At 34.1% G+C, this 27,335-nt stretch overlaps 5 protein-coding genes across 6 annotated transcripts; 4 read left to right on the top strand and 1 right to left on the bottom strand.

Annotated features, from left to right (window-relative positions):
• Positions 1-326: 326 nt before the first annotated feature.
• On the bottom strand, positions 327-2,830 carry LOC117911127 (polygalacturonase QRT3). Its single transcript, XM_034825333.1, has 3 exons — positions 2,454-2,830; positions 2,135-2,371; positions 327-1,723 (listed from the first exon to the last, which is right to left on the bottom strand). Exons 1-3 carry the CDS (start codon positions 2,685-2,687, stop codon positions 674-676), a joined length of 1,521 nt encoding a protein of 506 aa, XP_034681224.1. The 5' UTR covers positions 2,688-2,830; the 3' UTR covers positions 327-673.
• Positions 2,831-7,476: 4,646 nt separating this feature from the next.
• LOC117925671 (allantoate deiminase 2) lies at positions 7,477-11,842 on the top strand. Of its 2 annotated transcripts, none has more exons than XM_034844857.1 (12): positions 7,477-7,768; positions 8,752-8,825; positions 9,024-9,127; positions 9,198-9,282; positions 9,403-9,519; positions 9,801-9,910; positions 9,990-10,095; positions 10,211-10,297; positions 10,661-10,903; positions 10,996-11,121; positions 11,204-11,365; positions 11,574-11,842. In XM_034844857.1, exons 1-12 carry the CDS (start codon positions 7,633-7,635, stop codon positions 11,694-11,696), a joined length of 1,473 nt encoding a protein of 490 aa, XP_034700748.1. In that variant the 5' UTR covers positions 7,477-7,632; the 3' UTR covers positions 11,697-11,842. The 2 variants fall into 2 exon arrangements, with proteins under 2 accessions (XP_034700748.1, XP_034700667.1); XM_034844776.1 differs by having other exon boundaries at positions 8,746-8,825.
• A 5,234-nt stretch (positions 11,843-17,076) lies between these two features.
• On the top strand, positions 17,077-18,614 carry LOC117908637 (zinc transporter 5-like). The gene is made up of 3 exons (XM_034822336.1): positions 17,077-17,733; positions 17,836-17,985; positions 18,084-18,614. The coding sequence occupies exons 1-3, from the start codon at positions 17,149-17,151 to the stop codon at positions 18,393-18,395; spliced, it is 1,047 nt and encodes a 348-aa protein (XP_034678227.1). The 5' UTR covers positions 17,077-17,148; the 3' UTR covers positions 18,396-18,614.
• Positions 18,615-21,510: 2,896 nt separating this feature from the next.
• On the top strand, positions 21,511-23,721 carry LOC117921855 (zinc transporter 1-like). The gene is made up of 3 exons (XM_034839811.1): positions 21,511-22,116; positions 22,568-22,717; positions 23,185-23,721. The coding sequence occupies exons 1-3, from the start codon at positions 21,541-21,543 to the stop codon at positions 23,488-23,490; spliced, it is 1,032 nt and encodes a 343-aa protein (XP_034695702.1). The 5' UTR covers positions 21,511-21,540; the 3' UTR covers positions 23,491-23,721.
• A 772-nt stretch (positions 23,722-24,493) lies between these two features.
• LOC117911895 lies at positions 24,494-27,284 on the top strand. The gene is made up of 3 exons (XM_034826324.1): positions 24,494-24,574; positions 25,857-25,966; positions 26,814-27,284. The coding sequence occupies exons 2-3, from the start codon at positions 25,870-25,872 to the stop codon at positions 27,038-27,040; spliced, it is 324 nt and encodes a 107-aa protein (XP_034682215.1). The 5' UTR covers positions 24,494-24,574; positions 25,857-25,869; the 3' UTR covers positions 27,041-27,284.
• Positions 27,285-27,335: the final 51 nt, after the last annotated feature.

Raw genomic sequence — 27,335 nt, 5'->3', positions numbered from 1 at the left:
CAATGTTTGGCCATTATGAATAATCTACCGAATACCTGACCTTCTAGACTCGTACCACAGCACTTTCAAATGGGCATAAAACGATTTTGACAACCTAAAATAATTTTAATCTATTTTTTTTATAACTTTTATATATATTGAAATATTTTTAATTATTTTTCATATTTATATAATTAATTTTAAAATAACTCTAAAAAACAACTTAAAATAATTAAAAAATATTACTTTTTATTTTTAAGAATAGAAACTTGTTTTTTGTATTTTGATTGTTAAATTTGTTTTCTTATATTTTTTGTTTTGAAAAAGAATAGCAAACAATTAAGACCTTGATAACTATCATCTTTTACAAATAAATCCTGTTCTAATGGGCACAAGTTGATTTTCCAATTTCACCATGGAAAAATGGAACAAGACCCATTTCATCACAATCTTCGAATTGGAAAATTTCCCAGACTTCCACCCAGTCTTCTATGGAGCCAAAATTCGACTCAAAAGGCTGACATTTGAACATCTGGATGATGATCAAAAGTATATTTCCACCTTGGGAACTAAGTATAAGTTAAAATCATTGGTTAGTTTCAACAACTTTTCTTAGCATACAACATGTATGAATTAGTAGCAGGATCACTCCAACCCTTGAATCTGGGCTAATCAGCTTGACCCCAGATGCGATTCATTGATCCACCGTGACAAAAACACTTGCCGGAACTGCAACATTGGATTCGATCACAACCCGGTTACCGGACACATTTCTCAGGGCATGGAGAGGGAAGGAGGAGCCACCGGTAGTTAGGAGGGAGTATTGTACATGTCTTATATGGTTAGGAAACAGAAGAATTGGATTGAAGTCAATACTCCATGAGGTTCCATTACCTTGAGTTGAGTCCCTTCCAACTGTGGCTCTCACCTTCATTCCATTAACATTGTTTCCATCGACAACCACTTGATCAATCTCCTTGAAGGGTCCATTCTTCTGATCCAACTGAACAATCTCCACCCCTTTTCCTGACCCACTGAACATGTTGCCCACCACGCTGACCCCTCTGGCTACGCCATTAATGGACTTGAAGACGATGTAGGCATCGCCCAGGAAGAAGCTGCTAGAGATATGAAGCTGAACTGGGTCTTCTGCAACGATCCCGGTGTAGTCCAAGTAACAGTTCACGATCCGGGTCTGTGTCAAGCTCGGCAGCTTGAGGTAGATCCCGGTGCCCCCGAACCCAGTGGCTTTGTTATAGCAGTGAACCCCGGAGAGGGTGTTGGCTTGGCCGGACACCATCACGCCCACTGCCGCTGAAAATATTACCACGTCGGTGATGGCGTTATCGTTGCCGACGATGTTTATGGCCGTGCCGGAAAAGCTCCTCTCGCCGGGGTCGGCCCCGGCGGTGATGTGCTGGCCGAGGAAGGAGCTGTGGACGAGGGTCTCGTGGCCACCTTGGATGAGGATTCCGGTGGTGTTGAAATGGGCGATGTAGCAGTTGTCTATGGTGGTTCTGAGAGAGTTTATGACTGCAATGCCGCCGCCCCGGTAGTTGGAATCCAACATGAGGTCTCTGAGGGTGATGAATTCGTAGTTATAGGTTGATGATGAAGAAATTAGCTGGTCATCCACGGTGGTCTGGTTGTTTTCTTTCTTCTGGTTGCTAGAGCTAGAAGATAAATCAATGAGGTAGCCATCAGCCGGAAAATCATCCGATGCTTTCAGTGTTCCTCCATGGATCTGCTTCATCAGAATTCAGAAACCCAATGACTAAAACAGAGTATGGGTGTTTTTCCAATTTGGGTTTTTGATTTTTTAATGTTCTCAATTGGCCTAAAGTGTACCAAGACATAATGCCAAAAACTTTGGAGCATTTTAAACCTAACTTAATAAAATTGTATTGTCAAAGAGTTGGGTACATTTTAAAACCGCTTCTGATTTTTCTTAGTTTATGTTGTTGAAAACGAAAGCAAGGAAACACCTTGTAGCCCAAATCTTTGACATTTGGTATATTTTAAAAGCAATTTTCTTTTCTTTTAAAAAACAAAAACAAGAAAAGCGTGACACATGGCAAAGTTATGTTAACTTTACACAACATTGTTCAATGAAGATGTTGACATTAAAGATTAGTAATTTAGTACTTCAACATACCATTGTGTTCCCGGCGTCGGTGGCCGGAAACCTCAGGGGTCTGCTGATCAGGTAACTGCCGCCTTCCAGATCAATCCGTGCACCTCCCAGATTTGCAATTCCCTCCATCAAGACCCCGTCACTGGGCCCCTTAAACGCGTCCGATAACGCCCCAAGAATGGCCTCTGTACTATCTGTCACTCCCGTTGGATCCGCACCGTACGATGTCACGAGATACAGACGTGGAGCTGATCCGACCTGCATCACCATCACCACACCATGGTCTGATCATCACTGGACTACAACAGTTGTTACAGAAACCATTCTCACAGAAAGTCACCTGTGAAGGACTACTGCTAGGAGAAGGAGCAGCGGCTGAGCTCGGGGGAAGAGAAACCGAGTCACGGCGGAGCAATGAGGTCTTCAGGGCTTTCATTTTTCGCATTTGTTGGCTGTAATGTCCCCCGGAAAATTGATCCACCGGAGAATTTTGGCCGGAAACCCGGATTATAAGCAAGCTAGCCATGGCCATGGCCAACCCCATTAACATAGGCACTGGTACTGCTTCCATCATTTCTGTTCAAAGCTAGAAATGAACAAAGAAGAAGCAATGGGGAAAGGGTATATAGAATTGGGACATGGAAAGAGTGGGGCTGAGCTAAGATTTTGTAAGAAATTGTGGCATCTGTTAAGAAATTGGATCATACAGACAACACCCACAAAGCTCCTTTAGATATTTGATTAATATAAACATATATATATATATACCAATTGCTTTTGCCCTGCGAATTCTTGAGGCAGGTACCAACTTTTACTTTAAGGACCCCGTACCAAATACAAGTTTGACGTTGCGCTAAAGGTATTTTTACAAAGAAAGTTAAGGCGTGGCTTGTCTTGTGAGGTGAGGAAATATATTCTCCATTGACCCACTTCGCCAACCCCATTTTTGTTCTTATTTTTATAGAAATTTTCATTGACATAAATATTTCCCTGGATATTAATAAATTATTAATATTTCAATGATATAGATATTTTCATTATTACTTCAAATTTAATATGATATCAAGTCTTGATTTATGAGAAGTGTAAACTTAACGTGACATTAATCTTGGTTGTTAAGATGTGTTCATTGTACCACGGTTAAATTTTGTAAGTAAAATCATTGGTTTACCGTTTCTTATAAATCGAGATTAAACTAACATGTAATCTAAAAAAAACTGCTCATTGAAAAAGTGTATTATTAAACTATAACTTATCTAACAACTTAAAGTTTTTAGGTGAATTGGCAACCAAGTCAATTTGATTTGCTCAAAAGGCCATGTGGGTTGTCTCCATTGAGCCCAAATTGGAATTAAACCTATTGTATGCGGTCCATATCATTCCATTGGTAGGCCATTTTTTGCACTCACTACCACCAAATAACATGTTACATCACCAAAATTAATTTGGTTTATGTTAGGTACTTTTAGATACCCAAACCATTAAGTATTTTAGATGCCCTAACCATCATAATCATCAAGAGCTTTGCAAAAGACCAATTAGTGAAGTGATTGGTGTTTGTTTCTCCAAATCGATAGTGCCTTGTGGGTGTGTGATAAAATCATTGGAGCCATTTAGAATAACTTTGTGAAGAATATAATAGTATTATAAATGATAATAATTTTGAAAGATATTGGGGTGGAGTAATGGATTGGGGAAGGCAAGGAATTAAAGCCTGTGCATTCATTGATGATGTTGGGGTTGCTTCAATTGTTGCTTCATGCTCAAGAAAAGACACTAACAAACAAACAAAGATACCTCTTTTTGGCTAGTTGAAGTTACTCTTTCCAACCTTTTAATTGGTGTCCTCTTAAGATTTGATTATAGGGTAAGGCTTAGTGGCATATGATGTGCCCTATATTAGCTATAAACATTTGAATTGCACACCCACCTCCATTATGAAATTGGTGGATCAAGTTGCAGGTATTTGGCATCCATCTTTTTTACCATTTGATATGTTGGTTGTTTTAATTAGTGACAAATTTAGGGAACCCGATTAAGAGAATTAAGAGGTGGGCAACCAAAAATGTGACATCTTTGATGCATCTAAGAGATCTAATCAAATCATTTATCGCATTCAAATTACAAATCTTATTGCTTTTTTTCTTTTTCTTTTTTTAATTTAATGAGTTAATTTGATGTCAAAATTAACTTAAAAAAGTAATAGGTATAAAGATCACTTTTTTCTTTTAATCCAAAATAGCTTTATTCCTTTATTCGAAATCCTCATCTCACTAATTTTTTACTGCAACTATCAAAATTTTCCTCTATTATCTCTCTTTGAGCATCTTCTTAATTAATATTAATAAGAGTAAATATCGTAAATTTAATCATTTTAAAAAATTTAAATTAATTTTATAAAACAAGATTAAATAAAAATTAATTAATATGCTTTAAGTCAATAATTGAATAAAATTTAGGTTAAAAGTCATGTAAAATTATTAAACATTAATGAAACCCAAAAGCGAATCAAACATGAAGTCATCAACCCTGAGTTGGGCTAGGTTTGGCCAAGTAGGCTCATGTGAATTGGGGAACGGTAGGCTCAGCCCACACTGAACCAATCAAGGCCCAATACTGTCTCAAGCCCAAAAGTAGTTACACCAGCCACTAGCCTTGGACCTTAACTTGAGGCCAAATGGGCTCGGCCTAGAGGCCTCTTGGAGAGGACCGGGTTTGGGTCCTTGGCCAATTATTTTATTTTTATAAATTTTCGAAGGGTTAGTTTAGGACATTCTCTTAAACATTATATTCGAATATTTTAATTGGTTATGATTTGGATTCTTAAGCTATTAACAACTTAATTCTTAAAAATATGTGCAAATTAACACACAATCTTTGTAGGACACATTTGAAAATCTTTCAAAATTTGTTGATTCATAATATATATATAATTATATATATATATCATGTTTCAATATCTGTTCACGTGCAATAATTTTATCCCGACACAAACAGTCATAGCTAATGACAAATCACAAATTTGTAGTAATAAATAATTAAATAAACTTTTAATTAATTATGGTTTGAATTATACCAACTTGACCACAAACACGACATTGTCGAGATTGCATGAATTACGTGTATACATATATTTTAATTATTAAAATTGATAAATAATAAATTATCAAGAGAATGAGAAGGCCACTAGGAGCATTATAATTTAATGAATAAAATAATATTTAATAAAATAAGAGTTGTGGGTGCATTGGAATCTTTAAGAAAACGACACTACCTGGACAAGAATTGAGAAGCCCACGCGCATTTTAGCTCGATTTTGTCACCACCCACATGCCACCATAAATACCTTATTTTATTTTATTAAAGCTTCTACCAAAAAAAAGGTCACTTGTAATAGTAATATTATAAAAGTTTTAATAATAATTTGCATGTCTCAAAATATAACTTTTATAGAAAAAAACATTTTTTTAAATAAATTATGTAAAATTAAAGCTTTCATTGAAGAAAAAAGCTTTCCTAATTGTATTTTAAGAGTAAATATTAAAAATCAATTTAAAGACTAGTTCTTAATTTTTAAGAATAATTAATATTTTTAATTATTTTTATTGTATAATTATGTTTAAAAACTAAAATATAAAAAATGGTTTTAAATAATTTTTTTTTAAAAAAAAAACTCTTAATTTGTTCATAGTATTTTTTTTTTTTAATCCCATTATAAAAAACTAAGACTACATTTGGTTAAAAAGATATGATAGAATAGGATAAGTGTATATATATGGATATCATATTTCATTCAATAAAAATTAAGATTATGTTTAGTTGAAAGAGATAGAATAAGATAGGATATGTGTATCCAAATATATTATATCCATTGGATTATAATATTTTCAATAAGATATGTTATTATTGAATATGCATATATTATGAATATGATATTTTAAGGTAGTATGTAAAATGAGATATGTTATATTATATTATATTTATATTTAATTTAAGATATGTTATATATTAATATTTTTTTATAAATATATTTTTAATTTTTCTTTTTTAATCATAAATTTAATTTATAATCAAAAAATTATTTTATAAAATAGGTATAATAAAAAATAAAAAATTAATAAAAAATAAAAATTTTAATACATATATATTCCATATATTTGAGATTGTTAAAAAAATAAAATAAAATAATATATCTAACTATTTATCATATCTTTTAATATAGGTTATTCACGAGATATAATATCTTTTATTCCAGGTATACGTATATCCGACCCCCCAATCATGCCTAAAAGGATGGAATTAGACGGGGAAATGAGGAGGCAGCTCACGTTAAGCAGTGCGGGGCCCAGGAAACTGGGGATGGCGTAATGATACTAAAATAATAACGTGCGTGACTAAGATACGCATTAGACATGTTGACGAGGCTCCAGCTTGCCAACATGCGCACCATAGAGGGACCCACATCCCAGCCAACCCTCCCCCACCACAATTGATTTAAAAATCTCCTTGGAATATTCTCGAAATTTTGGAAGAGATAAGGTTTTCAATAAAAAGATTCACTTCGGCGCCACTAATAAAACTCACGGTAGTCGGTACAATCACCATCCTACCAAAATTTCTAATATTATGAATATGGTGAAAATTGTAAAGAATGTGACAGAAAGAATACGGTCAAAACGCTGTGGAATGATTTTATTATTTTATTTTAAAATTAATTAATTAATTAATTAATTAATCAGTGATAATAAATTAATCTTTTTAGAAAGGTAACTAAGATAAGTGGGGTCAAGCATGATCCCCTGATCCCCTTGTTGTATCTCGCTCACAATTTTTTCCCATTTCCCATCATACAATTGAATTTCTCACAAGAATCCAACCTATCTTGTTCCTTTTATATGATGAAATATTATACTATATTCTTGATCATTTGACAACACATCCATTTATAGATTTTTTAAGTATTTCAAAATTAAATGGAACCTAACCATTCGTGTAAGCTGATTCATTCACTTGCTAATCCTAATAATTGTAATATGATTAAAAGTAATTTTAGGAAACGTCTTTAGTATTTTTAACATTTAAATGATAAATAAATTTTAAGTTAAAAATGTTTTCTAAAATCATTATTAAATAGATTCTAACCATAATATTATCATTTTATGGAAAAATAATATTGTTATAGGCTTAAAAAAAAGTAATTATATGCCAATAAATAATGTAGAGTAATATAAAAAGATATAAACTTTGGTATGGGAATTTTTGAAGCAGAATAATTTTTTGACAAGCTTATAAAAATGGAATGGTAAAACATTTTTTCTATTTGAATTTTTGGAGAGGGCGTCGGGAGTCACGTGTGGGTGCATTAACAGTCACGAGAGAGAGAGAGAACCAAAACGGCACGAGTCTCTGATCTGTACAACCAGGAAATTTTAGAGCAATTGTGGACAGCTGTGGTGTTTTGTGGAGGTGGTGACCGTGGCGGCGGCGACGGCGGAGGTGGCAGTATTTGGGGCGCAGCCATGGCTCATTCATATGTGAGGAGAATCTCGAAGCCTCAAATGATGATCGTCGTTGTCACATCCTCATCCTCGATTTTCTCTTTCTGTTTCGCGCTTTCACTGCTGGCTTTCTTTGCTTCTGCTCATATTCTTACTGGTAATTTCGTTTCTCTCTTTTATTTTTTCGTTTTTTTAATTACCGGTTCTGGTTCTCCTTCGCCATCTGTTTGGTTGCTGAGAAAACACTGGAAATGGAAAGAAAATAAATTTTAGGATTTCATTTTATGAAAAATAAAAAGAAAAGATAAAATGGAGAAATCCACTGAAGTAAGCCGAATGGTTGCATGCTCGGTTCCTGTAGTTTTTCTTTTGTTTTCCTCCGTTTTCTCGGCAACCAAACGGAGCAACCTACGCCTCGAGAGAAACGATTATTTTGAATCTCTGAAACATGTGATTTCAGGTTCAAATGTAAATTAGTTTTTCCTTTTTATTGATAATTCACATGATGTTGATCTTGTGTGCCGGTTCTATTTTATAATTTTATTTATTTAATTTTTTCTCTTATATTTTTGCCCCTTTTTTTTGTGTGTTCTATTGTTTTTCTTATTTGCTTCAATGTCTTTCTGTACTCTAATTCCTCGAGGTGTAAGCATGAACATGAACCGGCACAGGGGTCTTGGATTTAGATATGGCTATGGAAAAACATTGAGATGAGTTTGAGTTTGTGTAGGCTCAGGAACAAACTGTAGAGGATTAAATACCGAATTAAGTAGTAACTTTCTGATAGTTTCTCTAGTAAACGTATATAATTTTGTCATCCTCGTGCGCTTCTTTACTTCCATGAAGCGTGTAAACTCCAGACTAGGGTTAAATATAGGAGAGGACAAGGGATAAGGGTGTTGTAGCTTTTTATAAGCAGGGGTGGCCCTACATGCCTTAATTCTATTAATTTAGCTTCGTTAGCATCATTATAAATATTACTTTTGTTGTTGTTGCTGCTGCTGTTAATATGTAAATGAAGAAAATGTACCTTTTTGGACCCATCTTTTGGTGTTATATCATGAACATTCATGTGTATTTGTTTCAATTGCAATGCTGGAATTCTCTGACATTATTAGGTGTGGGTTATTGAAGATACAGAGGGCAACAACAGTGATTTGTTTCCTGAAGTTCTACGGGAAGAAGCAGTGGCAAGGCTATATGAACTTGGAAAGGTACTTAAACAAACTTCGATCAGTGCTTAAATAAATTGTTGTTACTTCTGATTGAATCAGTTGTAGATAATTAATTGAAAATTTCCATCACTTGTTTGCCAAAATTAAGCCAAATGTTTTTATCTGATTCTCTAATTTTATTTTCCTTTTGCATAAGGAAGAATTTGAAAATGCTAATATTATTGTCTGATTTAACAGGTAAGCGATGCTGAGGGCTATCTTGAGCGGACCTTCTTGAGTCCAGCGTCTATAAGGGCAGGAAATCTTATTCGAGAATGGATGGAGGATGCCGGTTTGAGAACGTTAGCATTCCATCTTTTTTTGCTGAGTTGGTGTTTCATAAACAAGATTAACACTACTGCTGATTTCCAGGTGGATAGACCAAATGGGCAATGTACATGGTCGAGTTGAAGGAATGAATCCAAGTGCTGATGCTTTGTTAATTGGTTCTCATTTGGTGATGCTTCATACTCATCTTAGTTTTAATATAATTTCCATTTTACATTTCCCATTTGACATGTTGACAAAAGTGTAGCATGTGGATACTCTTGTTGATGGTGCTTCGTTTTTTGAATAGGATACGGTTGTTGATGCTGGAATATTTGATGGGTCACTAGGCATAATTTCTGCTATCTCTGCATTGAAGGTTTTGAATATCACTGCCAAGTTACAGAAGTTGAGGCGGCCAATTGAGGTCTGTGAAATACCATCTCCTAGCTTTATTGGTATCATTTGTTGAAAACTTTCTTGACTGGTGCATTGCATGATCTCATTATTATTATTTTTGTCCTATAACGCATCTTACTCACCTAAACTGAAACCAATATAAATGCAATCCCTCAAAATTAGAACCCTTTTGTGCTTCACAAGTTGTGAACAATATACTGGACTGGACATTTCTTCCAGAAACTTGAACTCGAGGTTTTGAATTAGTTATGATTATTGATATGAGGTTGTTACTCTTGAACCTTCCAGGTGATTGCATTTAGTGATGAGGAGGGAGTTAGGTTTCAGTCCACCTTTTTAGGAAGTGCAGCTGTAGCTGGTGTTTTACCAGCTTCAGCCTTGCAGATATCTGATAAGAGGTTTTGATCCAGTAACTTAAATTGTGTATATTTGTTACACTGTTTATTCCCTATATATTTATGCATAATCCTCGTTCAGTGGTGTAACAGTGCAAAATGCTCTTATGGATAACTCTATAGAAGCTACAGAGGAAACATTGTCTCAACTGAAGTATGACCCAAAATCTGTTTGGGGTTATGTTGAGGTATCTTAACCAATGCTGACTGTATTGCAGAGTTGTGAGTCCATTATAGAACGGAGTTATTTTAGACTCTAATTTTCAATGCTTATTATGCTTTTGTATTGGTTCCATGCTGCAGGTTCACATTGAACAAGGACCTGTGCTAGAAGGGATTGGTCTTCCTCTAGCTGTGGTGAAAGGCATAGCAGGACAGACACGGCTAAAGGTATTGAACACTTGTTTCATTTGATCTTGGAGTTTGAAGAGTCTCGAATAGGTTACCTCGTCCTTTTTGGTGACCACAAGAAATTGGATTTGCTTGTTTTCAAATTTAGAGTTTAGACTCATTTTTGTTACAGTGGCATATATGTTGAGTTACCACACCAATCTGTCAAGTTATTGCTATAGGGGGATATAGGTCTGCATATAGAGACAAACTAAATAATATAAACCAATGGGCTGATCATATGATTTCTTAGTAACCATTTGGCAACCTATTTAATAGCAATGTTTTCAATCATCCTGGGGGTTTTCATCAAAATTTAACTGCTTTCTGAGCTAGCAAGTCTTAGATGCATTCACTTTGCAGGTAACAGTGAGAGGTTCACAAGGGCATGCTGGAACAGTCCCAATGTCCATGCGCCAGGATCCTATGGCTGCTGCTGCTGAATTAATTGTTCTATTGGAAAGCCTTTGCAAACGTCCCAAGGATTTTCTATCATATGATGGTCAATGCAATGGTTTTGCAGTTGAATCTCTTTCTGGTTCCCTGGTCTGTACTGTTGGAGAGATATCATCCTGGCCAAGCGCAAGTAATGTGATTCCAGGACAGGCAAGAACTTTTTCTCCAGAGAGTACCGATCATGATACCAGAGGCGAGTTTTATTTTTGTAATATGTAGCTTAATGAACCTCCCAATTGCAGGTAACATTCACAGTAGATTTACGTGCAATTGATGACATGGGGCGTGAGGCGGTCCTTTATGAATTATCTGACCGGATGTACCAAATATGTGAGAAGCGTTCTGTTTCTTGCACCATTGAGCGAAAGGTGTGACACTTCACCAAATTCTGCAGTTCTTCCATCACCTGTATGATCAATAAATAACCTATCATGTTATGTTCCATTTCAGCATGATGCAAATGCTGTGATCTGCGATACTGAATTGAGCACACAGCTGAAGTCTGCTACATACTCTACACTCAAAAGAATGGCAGGCGAGATTCAAGGTGATGTGCCTGTGCTGATGAGTGGAGCAGGGCACGATGCCATGGCAATGTCCCATTTAACTAAGGTTTGTTCATTCTTGTTCATTTAAAAATTTGTTTGATAGTGATTTTAAGAAGTGTTTTTAATTTTTCTTTCTTTTAATAAAAGTTTTCAAGTGCTAAAAATGTTAGAAAGACTTCTTAGAATCATTACCAAATGAATTCTTATTCTACTACAACGATTAAGATCTAATTTCCCGGACGGAGTATCATAAGATGCAAGTGTTTGAACAGGTTGGCATGCTGTTTGTGCGGTGTCGCGGGGGCATCAGTCACTCTCCTGCAGAGCATGTGTTGGACGAGGATGTCTGGGCTGCTGGCTTGGCCATTCTAGCATTCCTGGAGACCCACTTGTAATTTAGTATATTTCAGTCACTGATGTGCCTCAAAAATAAAACTGAATTGTCCTAATGGATGATTTAAGGCAACAATGTTCGTCGATTTGTACAACCTCTTCGTTAATTGCAGCTTCGGTAATTTAGAGATACTATATTATCTACTAATATTGAACTATTTTACTTCCCTTTTATAAATGTCATTTATAATTTTAATTATAATATAAAATCATTTAAATAATTTTTTTATTTATAGTAAGTTACGAGGAGAAATCAAAATAATTATATACATATGTCTGCATCCGATCTTTTACCGTCTGATATTACTATATTATATATTATTATTTGGTGTTACATCGATCACCCACGTAGCGTAACGCGAGTGGACAACGGGTTGGAATAAAACGGGTATTTTAAATAGGCAACATCTTAGAAAAAATTGAAAATAGGACACATCAGCTGCAATTTATGAGAGGCGGACAACGTGGCAGGAATTTGTGGAAATGGAGAGACGGACACGGCAGCTGGAATTATTTTATTAGGAGGGCGAGTTATGAAGAGATTTAGATTAATACGAATCATTTACAAGTTTTCATCATCCAATAAATTATCATATTTTACAACACTTTATAGATGATCATAAGGATATATTTATTAAAACCTTATTAGGAAAACCCAAATAAAGAAAAAATATATAATATTTTTTGAATTATTTGATTGTTAAAAACCCTACAAATAAATATGATTAATATTTAAGATAGATTTTTTGTTTTCCTAAGATCTTTCATTAAATAATTAACCATTTTTATGAACATATCGAGGGTCACTAAGATTGCAACAATTACAAACTTTTACTTTAATCCATTTAAGGATATAATTTGATTAAATGTATTATCATCATGGTTTGATTGAGAATGTAATATAAAATTTTGGGATAATTGTGTTTTGGGGCCGGGATCTAAAAATTGACCAAATATTCATATATCATATACATTTAAGCTCAAGACCCAAATAAAGTGTAAAAATTAAGTTGAAGGGTATTATCATTCATTAATCTCTAAAATACCTTTAACCTTTACATAGGCGCATAGTGAGTGTAAATTTCAATTTTTGTTTTTGTTTTTTGCCATTTTCTATTCCTAATTAAGTATTATTTATTTCTAACTTTTTGTTTTTTTTTCTTCTTTAAAGATATTGAATTTTTTTACTCTTATTATAAGTAAGAATAAATTTTTTTCATATAAATTTTAATGGATAACCAATGAATGAAATTTAATTCTTTTTATTATTTTCATATAAAGAATAGTACTAATCAAGGTTTTCAATTTTTATTTTTAAAAATAGTATTCATTTTTTAATTAAATGTTTCTTCAAAAAGAAAATATAAAAAATATAAATCATATTACCATTTTTTTAGAAAGTATTTTTTAAAATAGTTTTTGAACATAATTTTGCTTTATTTATAATTTAAAATAGAAAATAACGTTGCTTTTCAATTGTTTATAAAAAAATCCAAATGGTTAAAATAAAATTATTATGGTTGCATGAATTATGGTATAATAAAGACAAAAAAAACTTATGTGAAAGGTCAATGAGTATTTTGGTCTTTTGATATCTTATATCATTTCTGTCGATTATATAAGTTATATGGATCAAACCTTAATTTTTGGGTTCAATCAATTATCCCTAAATTTTTTAATAATTACTTTAAATATTTTAAAATTTTAAAGAATTATTTACTTTAAACATATCAATCCTTTAAAGAATTATTTGCCCCAACCATTTTAAATCCTTTAAAAATATGATTGTTTCATGTATTTTGAATCATTTAATGATTTGAATATGTATTTTGAAAGTGTAAGACATGTGAGGTCTTAGGTGTCTACTGAATTAGTTTCAAGCTGAGAAAAATCTTATTGTTGTTGTTTTTCTTTTTAAAATATGTAAAAAAATAAAATAAAGAACGGGTTTAACCATAAAAGAAAAAAAGGTATTTGCGCACTTTTTCCTTCATCTTAAAACACCATTTTAGTTGTTATGCATACTCGTAGGATTATACCGTTATTATGAACATTACCAAGCTTTATTACAAAGGTTATCAATAATTATTTGTGAAATTATTTATCAACCCTTAAACTTATTAATTATTTATGTTAAAAAGTTATTAATCTTTTGTTCATGAGCCACGATTTATGAAAAATTATCGGTTTTGTAATTAGTATTCTTCATCAACATGAGGTTCTAATGGCTACAATTTAAAACTTTTATAATGGATTATTTGGTTTAAAAAAGTATTGAAAATGTAAATTCTCAAGACGGATCTTTATATTTTAAAAACATATTTATGTAATCTCTTTTGAACAAAAATACCCTTCATCAATTTTTAAAATCCTATCTTCTATCAAATGCATTTTAGATAAAAATTTAAAAATAAAAATTCCAAAACAAGATTATATATGTAATTTTCGATATGTAAAAGTTAGTTTTTAAAAAGAATGAGACAATATTGTCTCATTCTTTTAATTCAATATTTTTTTTTAATTAATCCATGTCCCATAAAGTCCATCTACATGCACCCATGTCTAGAATTTCTCTATGAGAAAGGTGGTATCATTTTACCTTGGACACGATGTGACATAAAAGGTATAAAGTAAGGGTCAAAGTTGATATGAATAAGATAGAGAAGCTAATAACCAAAATTGATGCTTGTTATGAGTTTGAGATAAAGTTTTTGAATTTTTTTTTTCATAGATATGAGTGCATGAATTATCATACTCCATCTGTACAGAAAATTGACATGTCACATATCTTCCATAAACATCAAAGGTCTGCTCTTTGGGATGAATAGGGAACTTTATCCATATCCAGGCTCACCACTAGGGTTCTTCGCAGAGGCTATGGTGATGTTGCTTTCACTGGTGATGACCCACTTGAAAAATATAGGATAGAAACATAGGAGATGGTCTGGGTCGGTGCTTTTTCACATTATTATGCCTCATGAAAAAAGAAGGAAACAAAGGACCAGAACCCTAGGCCTTGACCTCAACTCCATACTCAAGCCACCCACAGATGGCACCCTTGTAAGTTGTAACATCAGCCCTGTACTGGTGAGGTAACAGCTCATAGAAAGTATATACCCATCTATAAGACTACGAGTCTACGCTCATGGAAAATATGGTAAACTCTTAAGAGTGCACCACTTGGTTGTCTTGTCCCTTCAAGCTTAGTGCATGCTTTCCAAAAAGCAATAGCTATGGAAGGAGGATGGTAACTCATTTCGATTCAAGTTCATTGCTTTTTTATTTTCATCATCATTACTAGCGTTTTTGGATGGGATCATTGTTAGGTTTTTTTCCTGTATCTTTTTTGGGTGTATCTATGTTACATCTGGGCAGTTGAATTTTTCTTTGGTGTATCTCTATTATTAGCAAACCCTTGGTTCATGAATGAAAGGGTATGAGAGCTCATCAACTATTATATTTCCCTTGTTCAATGAGAGATTTTAGGACTGTCTATGAGGTCGTACCCCCACTTTGGACCATCTTGAAAGTCTAGTTACAACCTCAAAGAAGATAACATATGAAATGAGATTTTAAGTTTCTATAATGTGGGAACCTTTCTTTTGAACCTAATAATGTTGGGCTTTATCACAAGGTAAATGTGTCATTAGCTAATAATCTTCCCTTGAGCTTGACAATGATCCCGTTTTAAAATCCCTAAACAAGAAGTCATGAGTTTAAACCAAATCACAAATATTAATTTTTTGAAGTTCACACATGTACAAACCAAATATTCTACACGCAAACTAACAAGAGATTACATATAAGATAAACCGTTGATGTTTTTCGAAACATGTGACCTTATAGCCTTACTCAATCTCCACATGTAAACTAAAGGAATACCATTAGATAATCAAATCTTATAAGAAGATAGAGGCCTTAAGGTAGACCAATGATGTACTTTAAACTTGATAACAATTTTAATTTTTGTCTTTGTTTTTTTTTTTTTTCGATGACCTCGAATAATATTTTGAAATTTGATTGATTGATGAAACTATAGTTCTGCACCTTGTTATCACATTGTAAGGCAATGAAAAGAACTTGTTCTAGTTGATAGGACATTAGCGATCATGTTGAAATATGAGTCTTCTGTGAGTCTTCTCAATTCTCTATTAAAAGTCTAATAAGGTGGGCGATGACTTTTCAACTCCACTAACAATGAACCATGTGTTGAAGAAGTACGTGGATGCATTATTATTTACAAGAGTGATGCATTAGTATGTGTAATCATAAGAGCGAAGTTACTTGGATGATATAAGAGTTTTGATTCAATGAAAGTCAACGAAATATTGACAAAAGTGATTCCTCATTTGGGTTTTCACCACTTTAATTACTCATATGCATGGGAGGGTGAATATAGTCTTAATGAATTTCTTTAATTACTTTACATGATATTAAGTTTTGACTTTATGAATGTTTACTTGTAGTAACGTCAACGAAATTTTTGATAAAAGTACATAATTACCTATTTTGGTCCTTAACTTTTAAAACCTGTCTACACAAATCATCACATAAGTCAATCCCCAATCGAAAATCTATAGATTCCCTCTATACACCCCGTGGTTCTAGCTAGACAAGAATATCACGTGCATGGGAGCACGTAACGAATATGATAACGACTCATCTAGTATGGGGTGATGTGTCTTAAAAGTGTTAGGGGGCAAATCCAACCTTACCCATGCACCCACATAGTCTAGAATGCCACAGTAGAATTGGGAATGTAGCAATAGGTGTGAGGTGGTATAGGTTGTTGTTTTCATAGGGGGTTCCTGCAACTATATTCTTGAAGATTTGAAGGGTTTTCGAGGTGATAAAGAGGATAATAGAAACAAACACCAAAGCCTTGTGGTGCCTAGGCATGCTGTACTGTCCTTATATTCTGGACGGCAGCCTTGTTTAGTTTCTTTGTGCTTGTCATCTAAATATTCAAACTTCATAGAAGCAGATTGCTACATCCCACCTTCCCAATACAACAATACCAGTTAAATCACTAATCACATTTGCCAAATGACATAAAATTCGCTTTATTTCCTCTTCTCCTTTCAACACTTTTTCACTTTTTCACTTTTGTACCCATATGTTGGAAATAATTGTGATTAGCCTTATTACTTGGGGGAAAGAAAAGAAAAGAAAAAAATCAACGTATATACAAATAGTTGAGAAGAGAATCTTATGTTGGAAACCCTCCTAAGTCAGCTGATGGGAGCCCCTTTGTCTTATTAGTAGTTAACAAATAAACAAAAATGGACAGCACCCCATGTGAGGGCCCTGAACGACCTCCATAAAAAATTTCAGTTCATTCTCAATTATTAATAACCACAACCTTATATATGAGCAACAAGTTAACACATTCTCTGTCAACAACTGAACACACTGCTCTTAATTTCTTCTTCCATTCACTCTCTATCTTAAGCCATGAGCAAGCTTCAGTTCTATCCATATAGAATCTTAACAATCTCCTCTCTTCTTATCCTCTTTCAACCTCTGCTGGTCTCCTCACTATGCACATGTGAGACACAGCACAAGGATCAAAACGCATCCCAGGCAGTCACATATAAACTAGTTGCTATAGCTTCAATTCTAGTTTCCAGTGCAATTGGGGTCTGCCTTCCATTGCTGCTCAAAAATGTTCCAGCCTTACGACCCGAAAAGGCGATTTACTTCCTGATAAAGGCCTTTGCTGCAGGAGTGATTCTGGCAACTGGGTTCCTTCATATACTCCCTGATGCCTACGACAGCCTGAAGAGCCCATGCCTCAGTGAAAATCCATGGGGGGGTTTTCCTTTCACTGGCTTCATTGCCATGATGGCTGCAATTTTGACACTGATGATGGAAGCTTTTGCGACTGGCTACCATAGGAGGTCAGAGCTGAGGAAAGCTCAGCCAGTGAATGGTGATGAGGAGAGTGATGGGGACCATGCAGGCCATGTCCATGGCTCCGCCTTTGTGCTGGAGAGATCCAACTCCTCTGATCTTATCCGGCACCGGGTCGTTTCTCAGGTAAGTACAGTACCTGCAATTGCGAAATCAATTCCCTAAAATTCTAGGTGTCAATCATTCTATCTTGAGGCTCTTAAGTATTGTGTTCAATATTACACATAGGTTTTGGAGTTGGGAATTGTGGTGCACTCTGTGATCATTGGCATCTCCTTGGGGGCTTCTGAGAGTCCAAAGACAATCAAACCTTTGGTAGCAGCATTGAGCTTCCACCAGTTTTTTGAGGGGATGGGGCTAGGTGGATGCATCTCTCAGGTACATTTCTACTCAACATACTTGGAAAAAGTATATATGGTAAGGAAATAAATATCAAATATGTGATCTCATATGTGAATTCCCATCCTTTTGTTTAGGCAAAGTACAAGATTAAAGCTACCATAATCATGGTTCTGTTCTTCTCCCTCACAACCCCAACTGGGATTGCTGTTGGCCTAGGGATATCGAAAATTTACGACGAAAACAGCCCAACTGCACTTATTGTTCAAGGGGTCCTGAATTCGGCATCGGCTGGGATTTTGATCTACATGGCTCTTGTTGATCTTCTTGCAACTGACTTCATGAACCCCAAAATGCAAAGCAATGTGAGGCTCCAACTTGGGGCATATGCTACTCTTCTTTTGGGGGCAGCTTCTATGTCAGTTCTGGCCAAATGGGGTGGAATCTGATCTCCCTTTTTCCAACCCTTTTTCTCTTGATCTGACCCAAATAGATCATGGACTGGAATTGGAGTTTTGCATTCTCTATGGTATGTGTTTAACTTTATTGACAAAGTTGTTCCAATAATATTTTCTCAATCTGAATTGGCACACCTACAAAATGTTGTGCTCTTTTCTGTGTTGAGCTACAGCAACTACATGAAATTGAAGACCATCTTTGCCTTTTGAGTTGGAATTCCACAAAGGCCTTAATGGCCTAACAAAAAAAAACAAGAGAATATTGTCTCTACCTTTTTTTTTTTTTATATATATATATTTTTTCTTTTTTACCATTTTTTTCTTAAATTTGTTGATGACTTTTTCATAATAGTGTCTATGAAAATGAAACCACATTTTCAAAATGCAGGTAGACTTCTTCTTAGTGGGTTTAGCATTATTGAAGCAAATTAGGGCTATTTTTGCCTTCAAAGGCTTTCCTCTTTTGTTCACCATAAAAGGCAAATAAGATTCCCTTAGATAACTCTTAGAGAAAAATGATCGATTGCAATTAAAGAAAAGGGTGGAAAAGACTAATTGGGGTAACTTCACCATCATTTCCCTGCGATATTTTGAATAAGGTTTCAAACAACATGACTTATGGATCAAAGCACCACAGGGCTTTGTTTGTCTCTCTCTTGTACAAGATAACAAATTTTTTCTCATTGGGTCCAATTTTAGGTGGCTAGTCTTTCAATTAATGTGATGCCCCCCAATACTTTTGGGTTCAAAGTTGCCTTAGTGAAAAAGAAAATTAACTCAAGCCCAAAGATACCTTCTTTTTGTGGTCTTTTGAGGCTCCATTTTAATTAGCAACTCATGACTTTTAATAAATAAAGTTGAATTGATTGGGACAATTTTATTTTATTATTATTATTATTATTTTTACTTTAATGAAAGTTGAAGTTGAAGTAATGTTATAATTTTTAAATGATAATATTTATATGATAAAAAATTATTAAATATGATTTTTTTTATAAATCAAAATAAAACTTTAATCTTGTACATCAGAATTAGGCATAAGAAACTTAATGACCCATCAATGGTTGTTAAACTATTGAAGGTTTTAGGATTATTAATTTCATGACAGAAATAAAATAGCATTTCACTCCATAAATATATCAAAATCTTAAATATACTGTCAAAGCTAACCATCATATTTGAAATTACTTTCCATAATTTTTTTTTGATGAATTAAAAAAAATAAAAATCTGTCTCATAGTTTCAATAAGTTAATTTAACTCCTAAAATATTTTTAAAAAATAATATAACTTTTAAACTATATTAGGATTTTTCATCAAAAATTGATAAAGAAACCAATGTGACAAATATGTGATTGTTGGCATAAATTTTTATATGATATGTCTTAATATATCTAATTTATCCATGTGCTTGTGACATGCCTTCCAAAGTGAGCCATTAAATGATGTTACACATACTCCTATCTTTAGTTTATAGGACAGATGAAGATTATTCAATGCAATTAAAAGTGGTTAGTATGTGTAAAATTGCAAAAATTGAAAGTTGATACAATAAGCATTCAGAAAATGTTAAGGTATAGAACAATGAATCAATACTATGATCAACTCCAAAGCTAAGTCATTAATGTATATAGTTAATAAATCTTGACCACTTCAAAACTAAACCATTAATGTGTGGTTAAATCTAAACCTTAAATAAAGTTATAAAGAAATGAAAAACAGTATTAAGTTATTAGTAAATACGAGTACGTCAAAGTTAGCGCAAATATGATTATTTTTATTATATAATTTGTTTTGATGGACTATTTTTGTTATATGACCCGTTTTGATTAATCATCACTTTTTCATATGATATTGAACACCCATATTTTGGTAAATGAAAATAGGTTAAGATATTTGATTAACTATTTTTGTTATATGACCCGTTTTGGTTGATCATCACCTTTTCATATGGTATTGAACATCTATATTTTGATATATAGAATGATCCTATGAAATCAAGATATAAGCAAATGGAAATCGGATGAGGTATGAGCAAATTGTTATATAATTTGTCCTGATTGGTTATTTTTGTCATTTGACCCATTTTGGTTGATCACCACTTTTTCATAAAGTGTTAAAAATCTACATTTTGACACATTGAATCACACCATGATTTCAAGATAAGAGCAAATGGAAATAAGTTAAGATATGAACAAATTGTTATATGATTTATTTTGATTGACTATTTTTGTTATATGACGTGTTTTGATTTGATTGATTACCACTTTTTCATATGATATCGAACATTTACATTTTTAAATATATAGAATCACCCTATGATATCAAGCTATAAGCAAATGGAAATAGGTTAAGGTACGGGTTCATTATTATATTATTTGTTTCAACAGACTATTTTTGTTATATTACTCGTTTTGATCATCACCACTTTTTCATATGGTATTGAACATCTACATTTTAGTATATAAAATCACCCTATGATATCAAAATATAAACAAATGAGTGTAGGTTAAGTTACGAGCAAATTAATAAAATTATTTTTGTCATATGATTTGTTTTGATAAACTATTTTTATTATATGACCCGTTTTAATTATAAACCTCTTTTTTATATGGTATCGAAAATCTACATTTTGGAACATAAAATTATAATTACCATTGTTCTTTTTTGTTGGTAAAGAATTAAGTAAAATCATACTATAGGAAAAGACTATGATACTAGAAATGTACTATCGACAACTTTAATAGGTTAAGATTATGATTATATGAGAAAGATACGAGATTCGATAAAAAATTAAATTAAGGTACAAAGAAATTAGAGTATTTATAAGGTATAAATGATGAAGACTTTTCATCTACGTGATTGATTATTTAGGAACAAAACCCTAGTGATTATCTATTAATTTTATAATTTTGTAAGAAAAAGTGGGGGAAAGAAAAGAAAGAGATGCTTGTGAAGCCTAATGCCTGATTTATTCCATAATGTCGTCATTTACGGCAATGTCTTTCCACTTGGCACCATTCATTCAATTCCACGCACTTTTAGTCAATCTACATGTCGCCATTCCACTCTGCGCTTTCTCTCTTTTTCATGTCATCAATGCAAGCTCACTCTCCGCTCTGTGCCTCCATCTCACCATGAACCGCCTCTCAACCTTTTCTCTTCTTCTTCTTCTTCTACCTTTGTTGATATCCGCGCAATGTACATGCGAGTCTGGCCCAGAAGAACAGAGCAGCAGAACAGGCGCTACCCGATACAAATTGGCTGCCATTTTCTCGATTCTTGCCGCGAGTTTAATTGGGGTGGCGCTCCCAACCTTGGGCAAGAAAATCCCGGCATTGCGCCCGGAAAACGATGTGTTCTTCGCCGTGAAGGCCTTTGCTGCCGGGGTGATTCTGGCGACCGGGTTCATTCACGTGTTGCCGGATGCGTTCGAGTCTCTGACGAGCCCCTGCCTCGGCGAGAGCCCGTGGGGGAGTTTTCCGTTTAGTGGGTTCGTCGCTATGCTTTCGGCGATCGGGACGATGATGATGGATGCTTTTGCCACTGGGTTCTACCAGAGGTTGCAGCGGAGCAAGGCTCAGCCGGTGAAGGAAGACGAGGAAATGCAATGTGAGAATCAGGACCAGGTGCATGGTCATCCACATGGGTCCGGCTTCGTCTCCGGTGAACTGGGATCTCCGGAGCTCTCCCGCCACCGTGTGATAGCTCAGGTGGGCTGGTTGGTTCCGTTTTCATTGTCTTTTATTTTCCTGTTGATTTTTTTTTCTTTTTTTTTCTCCTTTAATGATTTTTATTATAAAAAAAATTAAGCTAAAGTTATATATATCGTAAATGTTTGATTTTTTTTTTCAAATCGCCTTAAAAAAATATTAAATCTATCTTAAAAAATAACCCAAAACAAATTTTCAAAAGACTTCTTTTTTTTTTTTTTATCCAAAATTCTTTCTTACTTGTTATTTATGTTGAAAAACTATATTTTATTATTTAGAAAAACCCTGTTGACTAAGAACTTCTGTGTTTTTCCAATCCAATGCAACAGAGCAGAAAAAAAAAAAAAAAAAAATTGCTCTGTTCTAATGCTAACTGGAGTGTTGTGCTCTTCAGTGTCTTTTCATTCCATGCAAGTGCGAATTAAATTATAATTTTTTTTTTTTGAAATAGGTTTTGGAGTTGGGGATTGTAGTTCATTCGGTGATTATTGGGATTTCCTTGGGAGCTTCTGCAAGTCCAAAGACAATCAAGCCTCTTGTGGCTGCATTGTCCTTCCATCAGTTCTTTGAAGGCATGGGCCTTGGTGGATGCATTTCCCAGGTATCTTCTTTCTCTTTTCTCTTTTTCGTCAAAATTTGATATTGTAGTGGTTGATTGACATTGGGCTTTCTTGGAGAGAAGTTTGACCAATTCATATTGTAGTGGTAATGACCTGGTCCCTCTTCTGTACACATTTGTCTCCTTGGTTCCCTACGACTTTAAAGGTAAGGAGGAGTAAATATATATACGTATATATGCCATAAATATCTCCTGCCTCAAGAGCCAGCACGAGGCTCTGGTGACTCCAACCATGACCTTTGACAAATGATATCAATTATTACATCGGATTTTAACCATCCGATGACCTTTTACTGTGTACAACACACTTCTGGCTCTGTTCTAAGAGCCTTATTGCACATCTCAAGACAGCATTAAAGCCCTCAGGCCTTGGTGCGGGATCTGTTCTTATCCAGTTTCAGCAACTCTGGGCTGACTCTTAAAGCACTGATTTCCAAATGTCTGTGCAGGCAAAATTCAAGTCTAAGGCAGTTGCAGTGATGGTGGTTTTCTTCTCCCTGACCACTCCAGTTGGGATAGCAGTTGGCATGGGGATATCAAATATTTACGACGAAAACAGCCCGAAGGCTCTGGTGGTGGAAGGAGTTTTCAACTCAGCCTCAGCTGGGATATTGATCTACATGGCCCTTGTCGACCTTGTTGCAGCAGACTTCATGAGCCCTAGAATGCAAACCAATTTCAAGCTCCAAATTGCAGCCAATATCTTGCTTCTTCTTGGTACAGCCTGCATGTCCCTCTTGGCCAAATGGGCTTAATTGCCATGCAACCATAGTTATTAGCAATCCCAATTAGATAAGGTTGGGCCTTTTTTTTTTTCCCATAAACATGGATGATAAGATAGTTGTTTTGAGCTCGACATCAAGGACTTAGATGTTTTTTTCTATGCAACTTGAGCAACACACAAGACTAGTCTATGAGACAAGAAGCTTCTTTTTGTGTATTCTTCCCTGTTTTTAAACTGAAGTATTTGAACTCTTCTGCATTTTCACTTGAGGTTTATCAGTTGGAAATTGGCAGTTTTATTTTATTAGTAATTTGGAAAATACTATAATTAATGACCCCAAAATAAAAATAGTTTTTTATTTTTAAAAATAAAAAATATAGCACTGTAGGACCATGTTTTCTAAATCTTGTTTTAAAAAATAGTTTTTAAGTTTGATAATAAAAAACCATTTTTGAGTGTTTTATAAAAATAAAAGTGTTTGACAATTGTTTTTAAAAATAATTTTTAAAAGTAAAAATAAAAAATTTGTTTGGATAAGTTATTTTTAAAAATAATTTTTATGTATGAAATAGAGTTTGATTTATAATTTATTTGTTTAATGAAAAAAAAATTTGAAAAATACGTGTACTTGAAAGAAAAACCATATTTAAAGATTTTCGGCCATTGATATTAAATGGTGTAAAGAGAAAAAAAATGATATATTTTCCTTTTTTAAAAAAAAACAAGTGAAACTTTAAAAATTATTCTTTATTTTAATTTAATTTTAAAAGTTATTCTCTTATAAATTTTTAAAAATAGTTTTTCATTTTCAAAAATAGAAAATGGTTTTTTAAACACACCTCAAACAGATTCATGGTGTTTTTAAAAAATATTTTTTTAATTGTTTTTAAGGGTTTTTTTTTAAAAATAATTATATAAATAGGAAGAATGATTAAAAATAAAATAATATATATATAAATTATATTTTAAAAAATATTAAAATCTACAAAATATTAGAAAAGTTATATGAAAAATCAAAACACTCCCCGTTTTCTTTAAAAACTCTTGAGCCTCGCACAGGTTCCCACCTGAAACTCTCTCTCTCTCCCTTCTCTCTCACAGTGAAGGCTGTACAGGTACGTTGGTCTCTCTCTCTCTCTCTCTCACCCACTTGAAGATGATCTTTGCTTTCAAAATGATGCTCCATGGGTATTAATTGGTTCCATCCATTAGGGTTTTCATTGGTTCATTTGTATAAATCTAGTTGTATTTCGTTAACTTACTTGTAATTTGGGCGTACACACAAGATATTCGATGAAATGTCTGAACGACTTGTTTGATCCTACTTGCATACTGTAACCCTTTATTGTACTTTAACTGCATATCCGTTTACGGTAATTCTCAAATTGATCAATGCTCTGTTGGGTGGCTGAAAGATGTGGGAATTGGCAACTGTTTTTAAAAACTGAACAGAGAACAATTTTCCAAATTGAAAAACCAATTCACAGATTTTGGACTAAACAAAGTTTTTTGAGAATTCATTTCGGAAACGGGATGATTTTTGCAAACAAATTTGATAGACTGTTATAAGAACCAATGAAACACTAAGAATCACTTTTAGGTAACCCTAACCCTAAACCTAAACCCCCCAATCATCATCATCTTCTTCTCCTCCTCCTTCATTTTACTAGAACTGAGATTCCAAATAGAATTTTGTTCTTCAAAATAAAGAAATATTTTCCTAAACTGATTTTTGAAAACAGTTTTCAAAAACATTTTCAAACAAGTCCTAATATTTTGAATGTTAGATTCTGTTGTTTGAACCTGATGAAATTTTATTTAAATTGATTTAGAATGTAAGGTGGCCTCATCTGTTTGAAAATCTTGTTTGTTATTGCACTATCAAGGCTACGTATACGCCCATTGCTCCCCCTTCGGCTTCTGCTCCCTTATCTAAACCCTTGTTCCCTAGTTGATAGTAATAGTTATTTGCCTACTCAAAGTTCATAATTTTCCCTGCCTTAGCTTTCAACAAGTATCAGGTTAAGCTCTTGGGCAGAACTTTATGGCTAAATTGAGGTTTATTCCAGCACTAACGGTTCCATCACAAGTAGCTACAATATGTGCCCTCCATATCATAAGCATATCTAGCATCCTAAATGTGATTGTGAAATTCAAAATTAAAGAAGCTACCTGAAGCAAGGTGTGAGACATTTTCCTTCTGTCTGCCCTGCACTATGGGAATCAACCATACGGTTGTTGAGCCTCAGGGTTGCATATTGAGTTGAATCTCATGGCATAAGTCTTATACACTTCTAGACTAACATAAGGCTATTCATCATTTGCCTTTACAAACATTTCAGTTTCATGAGCTTGGTGTGATAGTCTTTCACAGCATCGAGTTTTATTTCTTTGTAGATTGGAGGCGCAGATGGCAGGAGTAATTAAGAAGTTCTTCATTGCATCGATGTTGATGTGGATTGCACCCATTGCAATCTTATATGGTTTTAACCATAATTTGTTTCCTGGTAAGCTTATATATTAGGTATTTATGAAAATGGATGTAATATATCTCCAAATGCATGTGATAGTTGAACTTGAAGGATGTTTGAGATTCTTTTATTCTTAAGTCAGTTCAACAAATCCTGGTGCCAAGCATTTTGGGTTTGGCAACACAAATTGTATTCTACATTCCCTTCTAGCTAGGGCCACAATGTTTGTTGCTAGACAAAGTATATTTACTCTCTACCTCAAACTATGCCTTTCTGTTTTTTATATCTTTCCCTAACCTTTGACACCTTAAACTTCAATCATGTAGCCACTAGCACATGGACAGACCTTGTCTATTGATCATCTTGTCTTGTTCCCAGTTATGCTTACCTTATGAACATGCTTCTTCACTCTGCAACCATCCAAACCATAAAGCAGTCCTGGTATTGTAGCGCTTTGTTGATTTCCTTTGCTTAGGTTGAACATCTCCGATCTTGGGTTCAACTTGGATTTCACATCATTCCACAATGGAGGAAGTGAATATGTGTGTGAGTGAGAGAGAGCTAGTTAGTGAGTGAAAGAGAGTTCTGTTGCAACAATTGAGATTGACATTTTAAGGAAAATGTATATCCGATCTAATGATCATCAATCAATTGCTGATTCAACTGTAGCATCGAAGTAAAAGCCACTCTTCAAAACAGTCCTAAATTCTATCATATTCTAATCTCATCTTTCTTGTGACCTAATCCGCTTCTTTGCTGAATTTTGAGAAATGTACCATAAATTTTAGGGTAGGCTTCTTAGCCTATGTAGTCACTTGTTTACTTGTACCAATTACCATTATCATCATTATTATTGCACTTTAGAATTATTCACTTGGAACAGGTTCAACCCAGTTGTCCTCCTATTCTGCCACGCTGTTGAGCGGATTCATTGCTGTCATATCAGTCAATATAGTTATCGCCTTCTACATTTTTATGGCAATGAAGGAACCTTCAGACAAACATGAACCAGATCCTGCTTTTCTTGCTGCTGCCAAGGCCAGTGTAAGCCAATCTACTACACCTGGTGAAACTGAGGATCCTTCCCAATCCCGTGATAAACAAGAATAGGATGCAACCGAGCTATGACATTTCCACTTACGGAGAAGAACTGGATTGAAATGTGGGGAGAAACCACGACAGATTGGATGAGCATTGAGATCATACGCGCTGATTTTGTATTCAAATAGTATTGTTGTTTAGTTGTTATTGTGCATGAGATTTGATGTCAGTCGCACAAGTTTCTGAGACTGCTATTGTTAATGTACATTCATATTTCCTTTTGATGGAAATGCAACTTCTATTTCACCTTAAATCGATATGCAGACTACAAATTTAACCAGCAGGAAAAGCAAAGACACAAAAG

The sequence above is a fragment of the Vitis riparia genome, chromosome 1 (genome assembly GCF_004353265.1).
Source record: "Vitis riparia cultivar Riparia Gloire de Montpellier isolate 1030 chromosome 1, EGFV_Vit.rip_1.0, whole genome shotgun sequence".
In the NCBI taxonomy this organism is placed as follows: domain Eukaryota; kingdom Viridiplantae; phylum Streptophyta; class Magnoliopsida; order Vitales; family Vitaceae; genus Vitis; species Vitis riparia.
This window is presented reverse-complemented; position numbering and strand designations above follow the sequence as displayed.